Raw genomic sequence first — 13265 nt, forward strand, 5'->3', positions numbered from 1 at the left:
CGGGCCTGGCGATGCATTCATTCATTCAACAAATATTTATGGAGTGCCAGGCACTGTGCTGGGAATTGGGAATATACAAGCACTGAACAACACAGATGCCTGTCCTGATACATCTTACAGTGGGTGAGACAGATAATCAATAAACAAACAACTAAATATATAGACTGTCTGGTGCCACACCTATCTGGGGAACGATGTTCCAGATGGAAGGAACATCAGTGCTCATTATGTTTGAGGGAGACCAGCAGGAGGACCAGTATGATTGGAAAGTGAACAAAGGGTAGGAGGAGTAGGAAGTGAGGTAGCAGGGGTCAGATGTTGTATATATAGCCTTTGGGAGCTATTTAGAAGGTATAATCAGCAGGATTTGGTGACTAGAATTGCTAAGGGAGCAGGAAGGTGACTCCCAAGTATGTCCTGGGCATGGGCGACTGGGTGGATAGTGGTGACTTTCAGTAAAGTGGGAAATGCAGGAGGACAGGTTTGCAGTGGTGAGATGCTTCAGTTAGAGGTCCCCGTGAGCTCTGAAGGCCCTAAGGGCCATCTTAGTGGAGCTTCCAGCAAGCATTAGGCTTGATGGGTCTGGGACCCAGGAGAGAGACTATGTTACAGAGAGCTGCAGGGGTCCTCAGCCATACCTGACGTTATGAAATGGAATGAGATCAGTGACAGAGAGTGTGGAATGAAAGAGAAGAGGATGGGTGCAGAACTGGGGAAGAGGTACCAACACATAAGGACTGGGGAGAGCAAGAGGAGCTGGGGGTGGGCAGAGAAGTAGGAGGAAATCCAGCAGGGAGTGGGCTCACTGAAGCAGAGGAAGGAAAGAGCCCTCCGCCTGCAGGAGGGGCTTGTTAAGAGTGGCAAATGTTACAGCTGGGGGAAGTAAAATGAAGGTGGAAGAGAGTCTATTGGCTTTAACCACTAGGAGATCCTGGGTGACCTTACTAAGAAGAGTTTCTGTGGAGTGGTGGGCGCATGAGGCAGATTGCAGTGGGTTGAAGAGCTCGTGGGAGGTACTGAAATGGAGATGGCCAGTGTAGACGAGTTTCTCAAGAAGTGTAGCTATGAAGTGGAGAGGGGCAGCGATTGCTGGAGGGAGATGTGGGGGCAGATAGAGGGTTTTTTATCCCAGATGGGAGATATTGAGCTTCTATAAATGTTGGTAGGAAGGAGGCACAGAGAGGGAGAGGTTGAAATATGGGAGGAAGAGGGGATGATTGCTGTGGAGGAGGTAGCAGGAGTGGGCTCCACAGCCCAGGTGGAGGGACTGACCTTAAATAGCACAGGGGCCCTCTCTTTGTTACAGGGAAGGAAAGCAGAGGCAGTGGTGGTAGTGGGGGCAAATACAAGGGCGTTGAGGAGATTGGTGAAAGAAATGTTTCAGGCAAGTTCAAAGCAACAAATGGAGATACCTGGCCAAAGGCATGGCTGCTGGGGCTAGGAGGAAGCAAAGAATATTTGTGGTTGGGAGTCAGGGAGGACTTCCTACAGGAAGCAGCATTTGAGCTGGACCATGAAGTTCAGACAGGATTTCAACAGGCAAAGATCGGTGCAGAAGGAAGAACTAGTCAGCAAAGGGACAGAGATGTGAAAAGGCTGGACATGCTGATGGAATCGTGAACAAACTAGTATGATGAAGGCTGGCCATGAGCAAGCAGGATAACATTGATGCCACTGGTACTGACAGTAATAACAACAGTTACCGTGTGTGAAGCACCAAACCTGCCCTGTGGCAGGTGCTTTACATACTTGAATTCATTTAATCCCACCACGCCCTGCAGAATAGGTGTTTCCTCATTTTGCAGATAAGGACAGGAAGTCCTAGAGAGGGGAAGAAATGGACCCAAGTGCACCCAGCTAGTAGGCCGTGGGGCTGATAATTCAAACCCAGGCCTGTCTGACGCTAAAGCCCCGTGCTTTTTTTCACCAAACAGGAAAGGCCAGGTGAGGCCATATGGTGGGGGAGACTTGAATGCCAAATTGAGGAGTCTGAACTTTATCCAGAAAGCACTGGGGAGCCAAGGTGGGTGTCTGAGCAGAACAGATTCATGCTCGAAGGAGGGCTTAAGAAAGGTAATGTGGTCCAAGAGGGTAGGGAGAAGAAATCAGACAGTGACTGCAGTATCAAAGTGAAGGGTAGCAGAGGTCTGGCCTGGCTACGAGGGGAGTGAGCAGTGAGCCTAAACGATTATTTGTTCCTCATGACAGCCTTGAGGGGTGTGAAGTTTTCTTCTCCTTTTATAGATGAGGAATGGGAGACTCAGAAAGCAGGAGCTACTTGCCTAGGACTTGAGCCCTGGTTCATGTGATTTTGCTGACTCATGACTTTAATGACTCAGTGACTGTGGAACAATGTGTCAAAGGGAACTCTGAATGTAAGCAGAGTGTGCATGCATGGATGTGTGTGCATATGTGCGTGCCTGTCTGTCTGGCAGATGGACAGCAGCGCTTTCCCTTGCCTGTCCTCTTTCCTTCCCATCTCTTCCCAATCCTCTAGTTTCCTGGATTCCATACTTACTGCCTGTCCTAGCCAAGGAGTCTGGGAGTGGGGTGATACTGCTTCATTGGCTCTCCCCAGAAGGAGGCTTTTCACTCCCAAGGCACCTGGTCACCCTTCCCTCCACCTCCGTTCTATCTGTCCATCCACCCCATGAAACTGTAGCCCAGCTCCAGTGACTGCCACCTCCAGACTGGCCCCTGGTATTGCTCCACAGTACCCTAGGGACAGGCGTTTGGTCCTGCAATGACTCCTCCCTGCCTCTGTGGCACTTCTGTGTGGGTGCAAAAGGCCACCTTGGGAATTAGATTCAGTTCATGAGCAGTGAACCATAACGACCACCATGCTCCCATTGCTCATGTTTCCCAGGCCCTTGACGTGTGTTCCAGTCCTTGAAACAATCCCTTGGGGTTGGCTTATGAGCCCCATTTTTCCAGATGAGAAAACTGAGGCTCCAGGAGGGGCAATAATTTGCCTGGGGGACATAGCCTGGAAATACTTGTAGAGCTGGCATTGGAACCCAGGTCTCTTTGCTTCCAAAGATGTGGGCTTTCCACACTCCATTTCTAAGCATCTCCCATTTTCCCAGCCCTGAGCCTTCAGGAAATACAAATCTCTGTCCTTTAAGGGCAGGGTGGATTTCTAGAGCTAGTACCAAATTCGCCCCGAAGACCCTGGAGGGATGAGTCTGAGGCGTGGAGTTCCAGGAACTCCGGGTCTAAATCCTGACTCTACCACTCACCCAGCTATGTGACCTGGGGCAGGTTATGGACCCTCTCCGCTGAGCTTCAATTCCCTCATCTCTAAAATGTCGCTGAGTTATTAGGGGAGTTACATGAGATGATGTATGCAAAGTGCCCCCGAGAGCTGCTTACTACTATTTATATTCAAATGAAGGTTCCACCTCACCTGGTCAGAGGTGGAGTTTATATCCCCTGGGCGAGACCTGAAGCCTGAGCCCAGCCTGGGTGTGGGGGAGGGCTGTCCCAGGAGGGGACCAGCAGCTGGCTGCTCAGAGCGGAGTTGCTGTGGCCCTAGATTAATTCACCCCCATCCTGGCCCCACCTCCCTGGTTCCAGCCCTTCAGGTATCTCCCCTGCTCTGCAAACTAATGCCTCTGCCTCTCTCTGTCACCCGCCGCCTGTGGCCTCTACCTGCCCTTCCTGACCCTAGGGAAGAGGAGGAGGAGGAGGAGGAGACTGAGGAAGAGGAAGAGGAAGACGCTCATCAGTTCTGCTGTCCGGCCTCCGAGTGCAGCAGTCCGTCCTCTCGGTAACTGAGAGGACGAGGGCCATTTTCTATGCAGAAGCAAAAGCCTTAACCAGCCCCTCTGCCCCCGCGATCCCCCTGGGACCCCGTCCCTACTTCAAGAACTAGATGGGCAAGCATCTAGCCCCTTTCTCCCCCCACCTCCTTCTTGGAATTCCTTCCCCCACTGCTGTCTCCCTTGGACTCCAGCCCTCAAATTCGAAAGGTTGGAGCCCTAGGTCTGACTAAAACATGGGAGCAGCAGAGCTTGGAGCTTGGAGCTTGGAACCTGGACCCTCCTGCACCCGCACCCCACTTCCCAGGCACCCTGGAGCCTGCCACTCCTGGAGAGGTCTCCAGTGACATCCCAAGGACCTACCTCTGGCCTCTGTGAGCACAAACAGAGATGCAGGGTGCCTAGGGCTCAGAGGACCAGGCGGGGGCGGGCCCAGCCTGCCTAGCTCGTTCCCTCGCTGTGGCCATCGCTGCCATCTCCTCCACTGCTTGAAGGCCTTGTCCCACGCCCCCTGCCCTTCCCATAGTGCTCTGTAAATATGATCAGGAGGAAAAGGCCTTTCGGAGCGCGTGTCGCTGTGTACAAAGGAATTTCCATCAATAAAAGCTGATCTCTTCTCTCTGTCTGATGTATGTTCCACCCTACCCCTGCTTCCCTCTTCTTGTCCCCACCAGGGCCTTACCTGCTTTCCTATCCAAGGCTGGGAACAGCGGCTGGGAGAGAGAGTAGGGTTTTATTCATGGTATTGTCAACGCCCAAAAGGCACTCGATAAATGGATGAATGGTGTGGCACTCTCACCACAGACAAGCCTGTTGCCTTCTCCAGCCCATCAGCCTGAGGTGGCATGAGCTGGCCAACTTGGACATGTCGCTTGGTTTCTCTGCTACCTCGTGTGTAAAAGGAGGAGGGAGGCTTAACCAGAGGATCTCCAAGGGCTCCTCCAGCTCTGACATTCTGTCAATCTGAGATGCTACAATTTTAAGAAACTACGAATTTAAGATACGATAATTCAGTGACACATTCCATGCAATCCTGTAGTTTCTATTTCTTCAATGATTTTTGGATTCTCCAATCCTGTGGTTTTAACATTTCATGATTCTACCATTTAAAAAAAATCCTGATGGTGTGGTTTTAATATTCTGAGATGTTAAGAGTCCTTGATTTTGTACTTTCAAGATTCTGATTCTACAACTTTAGGGATCTCCGAATCTGAGGGGAAGCCATTTCCTCCAGATACAATGACCCTAAATGACCCTGCACCTGCCAAAAGCTGGTTCTAAGAATCCCTGGAGGCTGTCAGCGGGAGAGTGCAAGGTTTCCTCTATGGGCTGTAGGACCCACATCTTTTATGATGTGTCTGTGTTAGGAGAAAAGCCAGGAGACCCCCACACTTTCTCTTTCTGAGTCTTTGGCATTAGATGAATCTGAGTTTACCCCTGGTTCTGCCGCTAACTCTCTGCGTAAACTGGAGTGAGGATTTCCTTCTCCTTGAGCTTCATTTTCCTCCTGAGTACAGTGAGAATATATCTACCTCTCTGGGTTGTCATGAAGATTAGCGGGAAAACACAAGGAGCCCAGCATAGGGTCTGGTGCACGGTTGGGCAAGTGTGCAGTGATTAATGGCTCTTGCTTTGATTGAGGCCCAGGTGAGAGTCCCCCTCTCCTTTTTTTCCCTCCCTGTTTTTGGCACCCCTATCACGTTGAGCTCGTAGTTTTTCCATAGGCTCACCTCATCCCATCACTCATTGCTTTACGCACTTAGTCACTCAACTCATCTATTCATTCACTCATTCAAACTCTCATTTATCTCTTCCCTCCCTCTCTTCCTCTCTCCCTTATTTTCTCCTCCAGAGGGCATTGCTTGAGCACCTGTTGTATGCAAGGCTTCAAGCGAAATACCGTGAGGGGTCAAAAATATACTCTCTGTAAGTTCTCCATCTCCCAGGAGAGATGAGAAATCCTTTGAGAAAGTAGTCAGGGGGTGAAGGACTGAAATGGTTGAGCAGATATGGCTTCAGTGATGAGCAAAACGTGTTCCTGGCCCAAAGATGAGGGAGATGTCAAGGTGGGCTGAGGGGTAGTGTCCAGAGGGGGTTCTCTGGACGAGGAGGGGCAAGAGTGGAAGGCTGGGAAGGCTTTGAATAGGTGGCAAGAGGTAAGGAGGTGTTACAGGAGACAGACAGCATGAACAAAAACCTGGCGGAGAGCTCCAGGGTCATGCTGGGAAATGGTGTGTAGACTGCTCTGTTTGACTGGCTCTCCATGGCAGGTGGGTCTAGGTGACCTGTGGCTGGGCAGTGGGGAAACATTTCACCCTTCATTTGATTGGAGATAGAAAGCAGTAGGGGGGCCGGGGTTCAACTCAATGGGGAGACAGGGCAAGTCAAGGTCAGATGGCCACGATGGGAGCCAGGGTGTAGGCAACCAAATTGGCTGAGGGCCTGTGCTGCGGGAAGGGGGAGGTTTCTATCAGTTGTGAGGGAAACGTGTGTGCCTGTGCGTATGTGTGCGTGTCTTTACATGAGACCGACGGGTCTGACGGGAGTGAGAGACTGTGCACTGGTATGTATCTCCGGGAATGTGATTGTGTGAGGCTGGCTGTGAGGAATTCTGAACGTGTGAAGTGGAGACTTTCTGTGCCTGGCGGGCTCTCTTTCTGTGCCCAGTGAAGATAATCACAAAACTGGCTGTAGGTGGCTTTTGAGCATGCGGGGCTGTGGCTTGTAGTGTGACAGTTGTCAGGCAGGATGGTCACACAGACACACATGACGGCTACCTGTGCTCTTAGGGGAGTAAGGTGGCTGTTGGTGCTTACTGTGTGCCGGGCCTTGGCCTGGGCCCGGAGGGTCCACAGAGGTGAATCACACCAGCCACTGCCCTTGGGAAACAGGAACAGGGTGGGGGATGGACACATCAATAGGGAATCACAGGTTAGCTGGAGATAAGCAGCGCCTGTGACGTGAGTGTGCGCAGGACACAGAGGGGGGTGTAGCTGATTCTGTCAGGTTTGGGGTCAGTAGAGTGAGTCAGAACTGCCTTCCCAGGAGGGCCTGCCTGCCCAGGCTGCTGTAAGATTTAGATGAGCTACCCAGATGGCTGCAGTCTGAGGGTGAGGGGAGGGAGAGGGCATCCTGGGCAGAAGAAACCAAGGAAGAGCATGAGCACAGGCATGGCAATGAGATCAATTCGTCACAGCCTAGGGAGTGGGAAGGTAGGGGACTTGAATTCTCATCCTGTGGGACCTTGGGCAAAGCGCGTTGACTGTTGGGGCCTCATCTTGGATCTGTGGGGTTGGGAGGTTCCTAAAGTCCACACCAGTTCTGTGGATCTTCTACCCTCAGCCAGCCGAACCCATGAACCATTGCTCTCGTAGTCAGGCGCTTCTGCATTCTTACCCCAGGCTTTCCTGCTTCTTCCTGGGTTACTTCCTTACTCACACACTCCACAATATTTACTCAGCTTCTGGCCCTGTGTGTGCCGCTGTGGGAAGGCATGGGGAGCTGGAGAATGCGGGCACTCAGCCTCGGAGGGGCTGCTCAGTGTGGGGTGTAGGTAAGAGCAGGGACTTTGATTTGACTTCGCTGTGTACATTGGTGTTGCCTGGCGCCACCACTGCTGAGCTTTGAGACTGTGGGCCAATGACTTCATCTCTAACACCTCAGTTTCCTCATCTGTGTTATCCCCTTCAGAGAGAACAACCCGTACCTTGCAGGGTTACCAGGTCTAGCAAAGAGTAGGGACTCAGTAAATGACAACTATTATTTTTAGGGCTGCAAAGAAGCAGAGCTGGGATTCAAACCCAGGGCTGTGTGCTCGCCAGCCTATTTGCCTGCTGTCTACTCAGTCAGGCTTTTGATGGCTTCCTTCTTCACTTCCAGCCCCTGTGCCAAGCCGGTGTGGCCTCAGGTTTGGAATCTCTGTGGCACTGGGATTGGGCAGCAGAAATAGCTTTCAGAAGAGCTATCAGAGGAGAGAGAGGTGACTAGAGTTCCCCTTCTCTCCCCCCGCACACACTGGGTCCTGTCTCGTTGCCCAGTCTTCCTCCAGAACGCACATACCCTCATCTATGTGCACTGACCTCCTCATCTTGTTTTCTTGTCTCTCACTTCTGGTCTCCGCGCCCCCCCCCCTTCCAGCCCAAGTTGTCATGGGGATAGTCCTCAGCATCCCTAGCTTCCTCTTGCCCTCATCTTATGGTATCTATAGCAACAGCCCCCATTCATTTCCATGGCAACTGCATCCTGATCCCATCCCCTGCTGACTGCCTGGCTCTGGGCAGTGCCAGTAAAGGGAAGGAGGGAGAGAGACCTCCGATTAGGAGCAGCAGTCAGTGCCCCTTCCATGGGTAGGCTACCCTAAATCCCTACAGACCGTCCTGTCCCTCCTCTTCCCATTTTAGTGTCTTGGCTCACAAGGCACTCTATGGACTCCTCTTAGGCAAGGCCCCATTCAGTAGCTTCCTCCCTCAGGAAGCCTTCAGGCAGCAGGGGAACTAGTGCAAGCTCTGGGCTTTTGAGTCCCTGTTTTGCCACTTCCTATCTCTGAGACTTTTGGCAGTCACATCCCCCCTCAGAGCCTTTTTCCTCTCCTGCAGAATAGGAATCCTAATTCTTCCTTCATGTTTGCCATGCCGATTAAATAATGTGCAAAAATGCCTGACACGGGGAAGGTGAACTGTAAGTGCGAGTTTATTTTTATTCTGCTCAGCCACCCCCACGCAGAAGGAATCTCTCTCCTGAGCACCCCCAGCACTTCCTCTGTTCCCAAACCCTGAGAACTTTCGGCTTTGTACTGTGGTTATTTGTGTAATATGGTTTATTTCCTCCACTGCAGAGGACACTCTCAGTTCCCCCACAGAATAGCCCAGCAAAGTGTGCAAAACAGGGCGCAGGTGTGTGTGTGTGTGTGTGTGTGTGTGTGTGTGTGTGTGTGTCAGAGAGAGAGAGAGAGAGAGAGAGAGAGAGAGAGAGATTTTCCATGTGATCAACATATCCCTGAGTGCTTTGGGGGCTCTGACTTAAGCGATTTCACATCCCCAAGTCTCCTTTCTTCAGCTGTATGTCTGGCATCGGGGGCAATGCCCTCAAGCCTTGTCCTTTTTACCAGGCCCGCTAGGGGGAGCCTATGTTTACAGCCTGACCTCCCTACCACTATGCCTTTGCAACCAAGGGGTGGCAGAGGGGAGAGCGAGCCAGAAGTGGAGAGAGGCAGACAGATGTCATGAAAAGACAGCCTGGGCCATGGGTTTGCATCCTGACGTTCTCACTTAATAGCCATGTGACCTTGACCCAGTTTACATCATCAGTCTGAGCCTCAGTGTCTTCACCTGTAAAATGGGGCTAACGATGCCTGCCTCAATAAGTTGCAAGGCTTCAATGAGCCAATGAACACCCTTGCCCTAGGGATGGAAGGGACTACAGGGCCCTATGGCAGCACAGAGGAGGAGCCTGTAAGCCAACCTGTGTGAAGGGGACAGGCAGACATGGAAGGCTACACCTTCTAGGAGGTAGCTAGGTTGGAGTAATGGGGCAGAGGGTGTATAAGTCAGAGGTCAGGTCAGGAGAACCAGCCACGGCTATAGTGAGGAAGCTGGAGGTTATCCTATGGATGATAATTCCTGTAAACCTTGTTAGATCATGTCCCTCCTCTGCTCATGTCAAGCAGAGCAAAAGCCAGTCTTTATTGTGGGCCTAATGCCCTTCACAATTTGCCCTCTATTACCTCTCTGATCTCACCTCCTATCAGTTTCCCCTCACTCACTCTGCTCCAGCTACACTGGTCTCCTCACTGTTCCCTAAATATGCCAGGCACAGTTCTACCTCAGGGCCTTTGCACTGGCTCTATCCTCTGTCTGCACTGCTCTTGCCTCAGATAGCCACACAGCTCCCCCTCCCTGCCATCAGGGCTCTGCTTATATGCCATTTCTTCCAAAAGACCTTCCTTGACCACCACATCTAAAACAACGCCTTTTCTTATTCTGCTGTATTTTCCTTCCTAGCACTTATCTCTATCTGAAATAATAGTATGTAGTTGTAGTCTGCTTCTTCCACTAGAATGTCACCTCCCCGTGGGAACAAATCTTATGCATCTTGTTCACTATTATATTTCCAGCACCCAGCACTGCCTGGCACAGAGAAAGCACTCAATCATGAACGAATCGTGAGGAGCCATGGAAGGGTTTTAGTGGGAGAGCAAAATGGTCAGACTGGTATTTTGGGAAGATCTCTCTGGCCACAAGATGGAGAACAGATTGGACGAGGAGACTGGAGGCTGTTGTCAAAGTTTAGGTGAGAGGATTTATTAGCTCAGCCCAACAGAGGTCATTCACTGACTCCCTGACTCCAGAAGTTTTTATTGAGCACCTACTCTGCTCCAGGCCTTGTGCTCTGTGTTAGCTAGGAGATTACCGATTTTTTTTCCTGTGCTGGGATCTAGGAGTCATGTACACAAATAGCTGTCACACTTTGCCAAAGCTAATCTGTGCCATAAAAAGGACAGACATGTGCTATGTGGGGGAGCTCTGAACACGATTGGCCATCATTTCTGGCTGAAGGTGGGTTTCAAGAGGGCTTCTTAGTGGTGGCATATGACCTGAGTCTTGATGGAACTAGGGTGTGGGGGGATTTCTCAGATTGTAGATGGCAGAGATGATAGCGAATGCATTTCAGGTGGAAGGCACTGTATGAGCAACTTTGGAGGTGGAAAGCAGAGAAGTATTGGGGAGAAACAGGACCAGACCAGGCTGGAGGGAAGGGTGGAGGGGGTGGGTATTGGCAGCCAGCCCTGCGGCATGGCTTACTGTTTAAGAACGTGAGCTCAGGAATCAGACAGCTTGGATTTGGATCCTGGCTCTATCATTAATAGCTGTGTGTGATCATAGATATATTACTTAACCTCTCTGGGCCTCAGTTTCTTTATGTGTAAAATGAATAACAATACCTGTCTCATAGGCTTGTTTCGAAGAATAAACAAGTTATTAAATGTGAAGTGGTAAGAACAGTGCCTGAACATGCTAAGTGCTCCCTAAGCATTAGCTATTGTTAATCTTGGAGATGGCTCAAATGCTACAATGAGGAACTTGGGCTATCTCTGTGGGCAGTGGGAGCTATGGATGATGCGTGAACAAAGGAGATAGTTGATCAAAACTGAGCTGGAGCTGTGTACTGGGAAGGGAGAGGTTTGAGAGGTGGTGGGCAGGATCCTGAGTCCTGAGAGGAGAGGAGAGGAGCATCTTAGATGCCAGGAGTGGGGGAGGGGCCGGGCTGGGTCTGATTCCTGGAGGGGGACTTCACAGGCCCGAGGCCCTGAAGGAGAGAGCATTTGGGGTAGAGGGCAGCCGCCCACCCCTCTCAGTCTGTTTCCGCCTGGCTCCTGGCAGTGTTGCAGACTAATGCTTGGGAAGGTGGTAGATGAGCAGTGCGTAGGAGCTCCCACCAGGGCAGAGCCACGCTCCATCCCTGCAGCCCAGGTCCCAGCCTCATAGGTACAGCTTCCCCACCCCGCCCAGCATCCGCCCAAAATGCTCTTCTGCAAGGCTGGCAGGCCTGTTGCAGCTCAATCTTCCTTACTGATGGGGAGCCCTCCTACACCCATCCCAGCTCTCCTCTGCCCTGCACCCTGGCCTCTGCCAAGTCAGGGCTGGGGAGTGGCCCCTTAACCCTTTCACCAGCTAAGAGCCCCATCAATCCAGTGCCTGCCCAGACCAGACCATTATCTGGGCCCTAGCCACATCCATTCCCCCTACTCCACAACCTCCTGGGCCTCACCTGCTTGTCCCTCCCCTCCTGACTCTCTCCCCTATTCTCCTGCCTCTGTGCCTCCTCACCATGCCCTCTCGGCTCAGGGCGGCTCAGGGCGGCTGGGCTCTGTTGCCACCTGGGTTCCCTGGCAGCCTGGTTGCCATTGACACCCATGGAAGCAGGTCTGGCGGAGCTGGGCACCATGGGAAGGGTTCTGACGGAACAACAGCTCTGGGTAACCAGGGCAGGCAAGGCCCAGTGCCCGGCTCCTGCCACCCTTCAGCCTTGAGACCCCTGGTCCCCTCCCCTAGCAGAGCAGAGGAGGCCATGAGGAGAAAACGGAAACTACCCCGCAGGGCAGCTCTTTACCTGTGAGGATGCTGGATGAGAGGCCCCACCCATTGTCTCTAAGCCCTGTGCCCTCGGTGCCAGGGAATCCTGGGAATTGGCCAGGCCCGAGGCCAGGCGGCTGAGGGCAGGGGCGGGGCTGCAGGGGGCAGGGCTGGGCAGAGAGGGGAGAGCCTGGATGCCTGGGATGCAAGAGTGGGCCTCTGGCCTGATTTGGGGTGGTGCTGGGGATCAGGCAGGGCGGTAAACCACAGGCACATGCTGTGTGGGGAACAGAGCCATGAGGGGAAGAGGTCTGGGGGGAGGGCTGGAGCCGTAAGAGAACTAGTCCATCGGGGGAAGGAGGATTTGGAGATGGAGCTATTAGGGGACAGGACTCTTAGACAAGGGGGCTTGAGAGGACAAGACTAGAAGGAAACTAGTCTGGGACTAAATTTGTGAGGGGATGTGGCCATGAGGGGACCAGGCAGTGAGGGGTGAGTAGGACTGGGGGCAAGACTGAGAAGATCCAGCTTGAGGGAAAGGGGTCTACAGGCTGGAGCTGTGCGGGGGACCAGGTCTGGGAGAGGGCGGGGCCGCTTGAGGACAGAGCTGTGAGGGATGGGGCCGAAGGGGAACGAGGATGAGGCTGGGAAGGCAAGGGGGCCTGAAGGGAGGGGACCCTGAGGGCAGTGACAAGACAGTTTGGTGGGGATGGGGTAGGGGGGTGGGGTGTAAGACTCCCTTTTGTCCTTTAAGTACTTGGGTCCTTATAACTGTGAAGAAGCTGGGGGGTGGGGCTATTGGAAAGAATCTGGTCCATCCACTCTCAGTCTGGCCCAGCAGGTCTGTCCTTTGTTCCCACATCCTGGCTCATCTTATCTCATCCCCACAGTGTGGAGGGTGATGCCCCAGGCAGTGACCTGAGCACAGCGGTTGATAGTCCTGGGAGCCAACCCCCCTACCGGCTGAGCCAGCTGTCTTCCACCAGCAGCCACATGGGAGGCCCCCCTGCTGGGGTGGGCCTTCCCTGGGCTCAGCGGGCCCGCCTCCAGCCAGCCAGTGTCGCCCTGAGGAAGCAGGAGGAGGAGGAGATAAAGCGCTCCAAGGCCCTTTCGGACAGCTACGAACTCTCCACAGACCTGCAGGACAAGAAGGTGCACAGGAGATGGCTCTGGCTAGGGATGGGAGTGGGAACGGGGGTGTGAGAGAATCAAGGGAGGGATTGGGATGTGGCACTTGAGGGTGGTATCCAGAGAGGGATAGGAAGGCTGGAATGGGAGAAGACAGGCTCCAGGACCCTTCACCCTATTGGGAACTCATTTACCACCTATCCACGGAATCTGGATTCCCTCAGCAAACACTGAGCTTCATGCTGGGTCCTGGAGATGTAAAGATGAATGAGACCTGGACCGATTCTCAAAAATCTCTGTCTGA

At 52.7% G+C, this 13265-nt stretch overlaps 1 protein-coding gene across 7 annotated transcripts in view; it reads left to right on the forward strand.

Moving 5' to 3' along the window:
* Window positions 1-13265, forward strand: part of IQSEC2 (IQ motif and Sec7 domain ArfGEF 2) — an 83592-nt gene that overhangs the window by 51148 nt on the left and 19179 nt on the right. For 4 of the 7 annotated variants that reach the window (XM_081043374.1, XM_081043378.1, XM_081043373.1 and 1 more), the window contains one exon: window positions 12724-12985. In XM_081043374.1, the coding sequence (XP_080899500.1) occupies window positions 12724-12985 (262 nt within the window). Of the gene's footprint in view, window positions 1-3670; window positions 4382-12723; window positions 12986-13265 lie in introns of those variants that run through there. The other 3 variants (XM_081043375.1, XM_081043376.1, XM_081043377.1) reach the window with 3 other exon arrangements.

Source organism: Rhinolophus hipposideros, assembly GCF_964194185.1.
Source record: "Rhinolophus hipposideros genome assembly, chromosome: X".
Taxonomy (NCBI): domain Eukaryota; kingdom Metazoa; phylum Chordata; class Mammalia; order Chiroptera; family Rhinolophidae; genus Rhinolophus; species Rhinolophus hipposideros.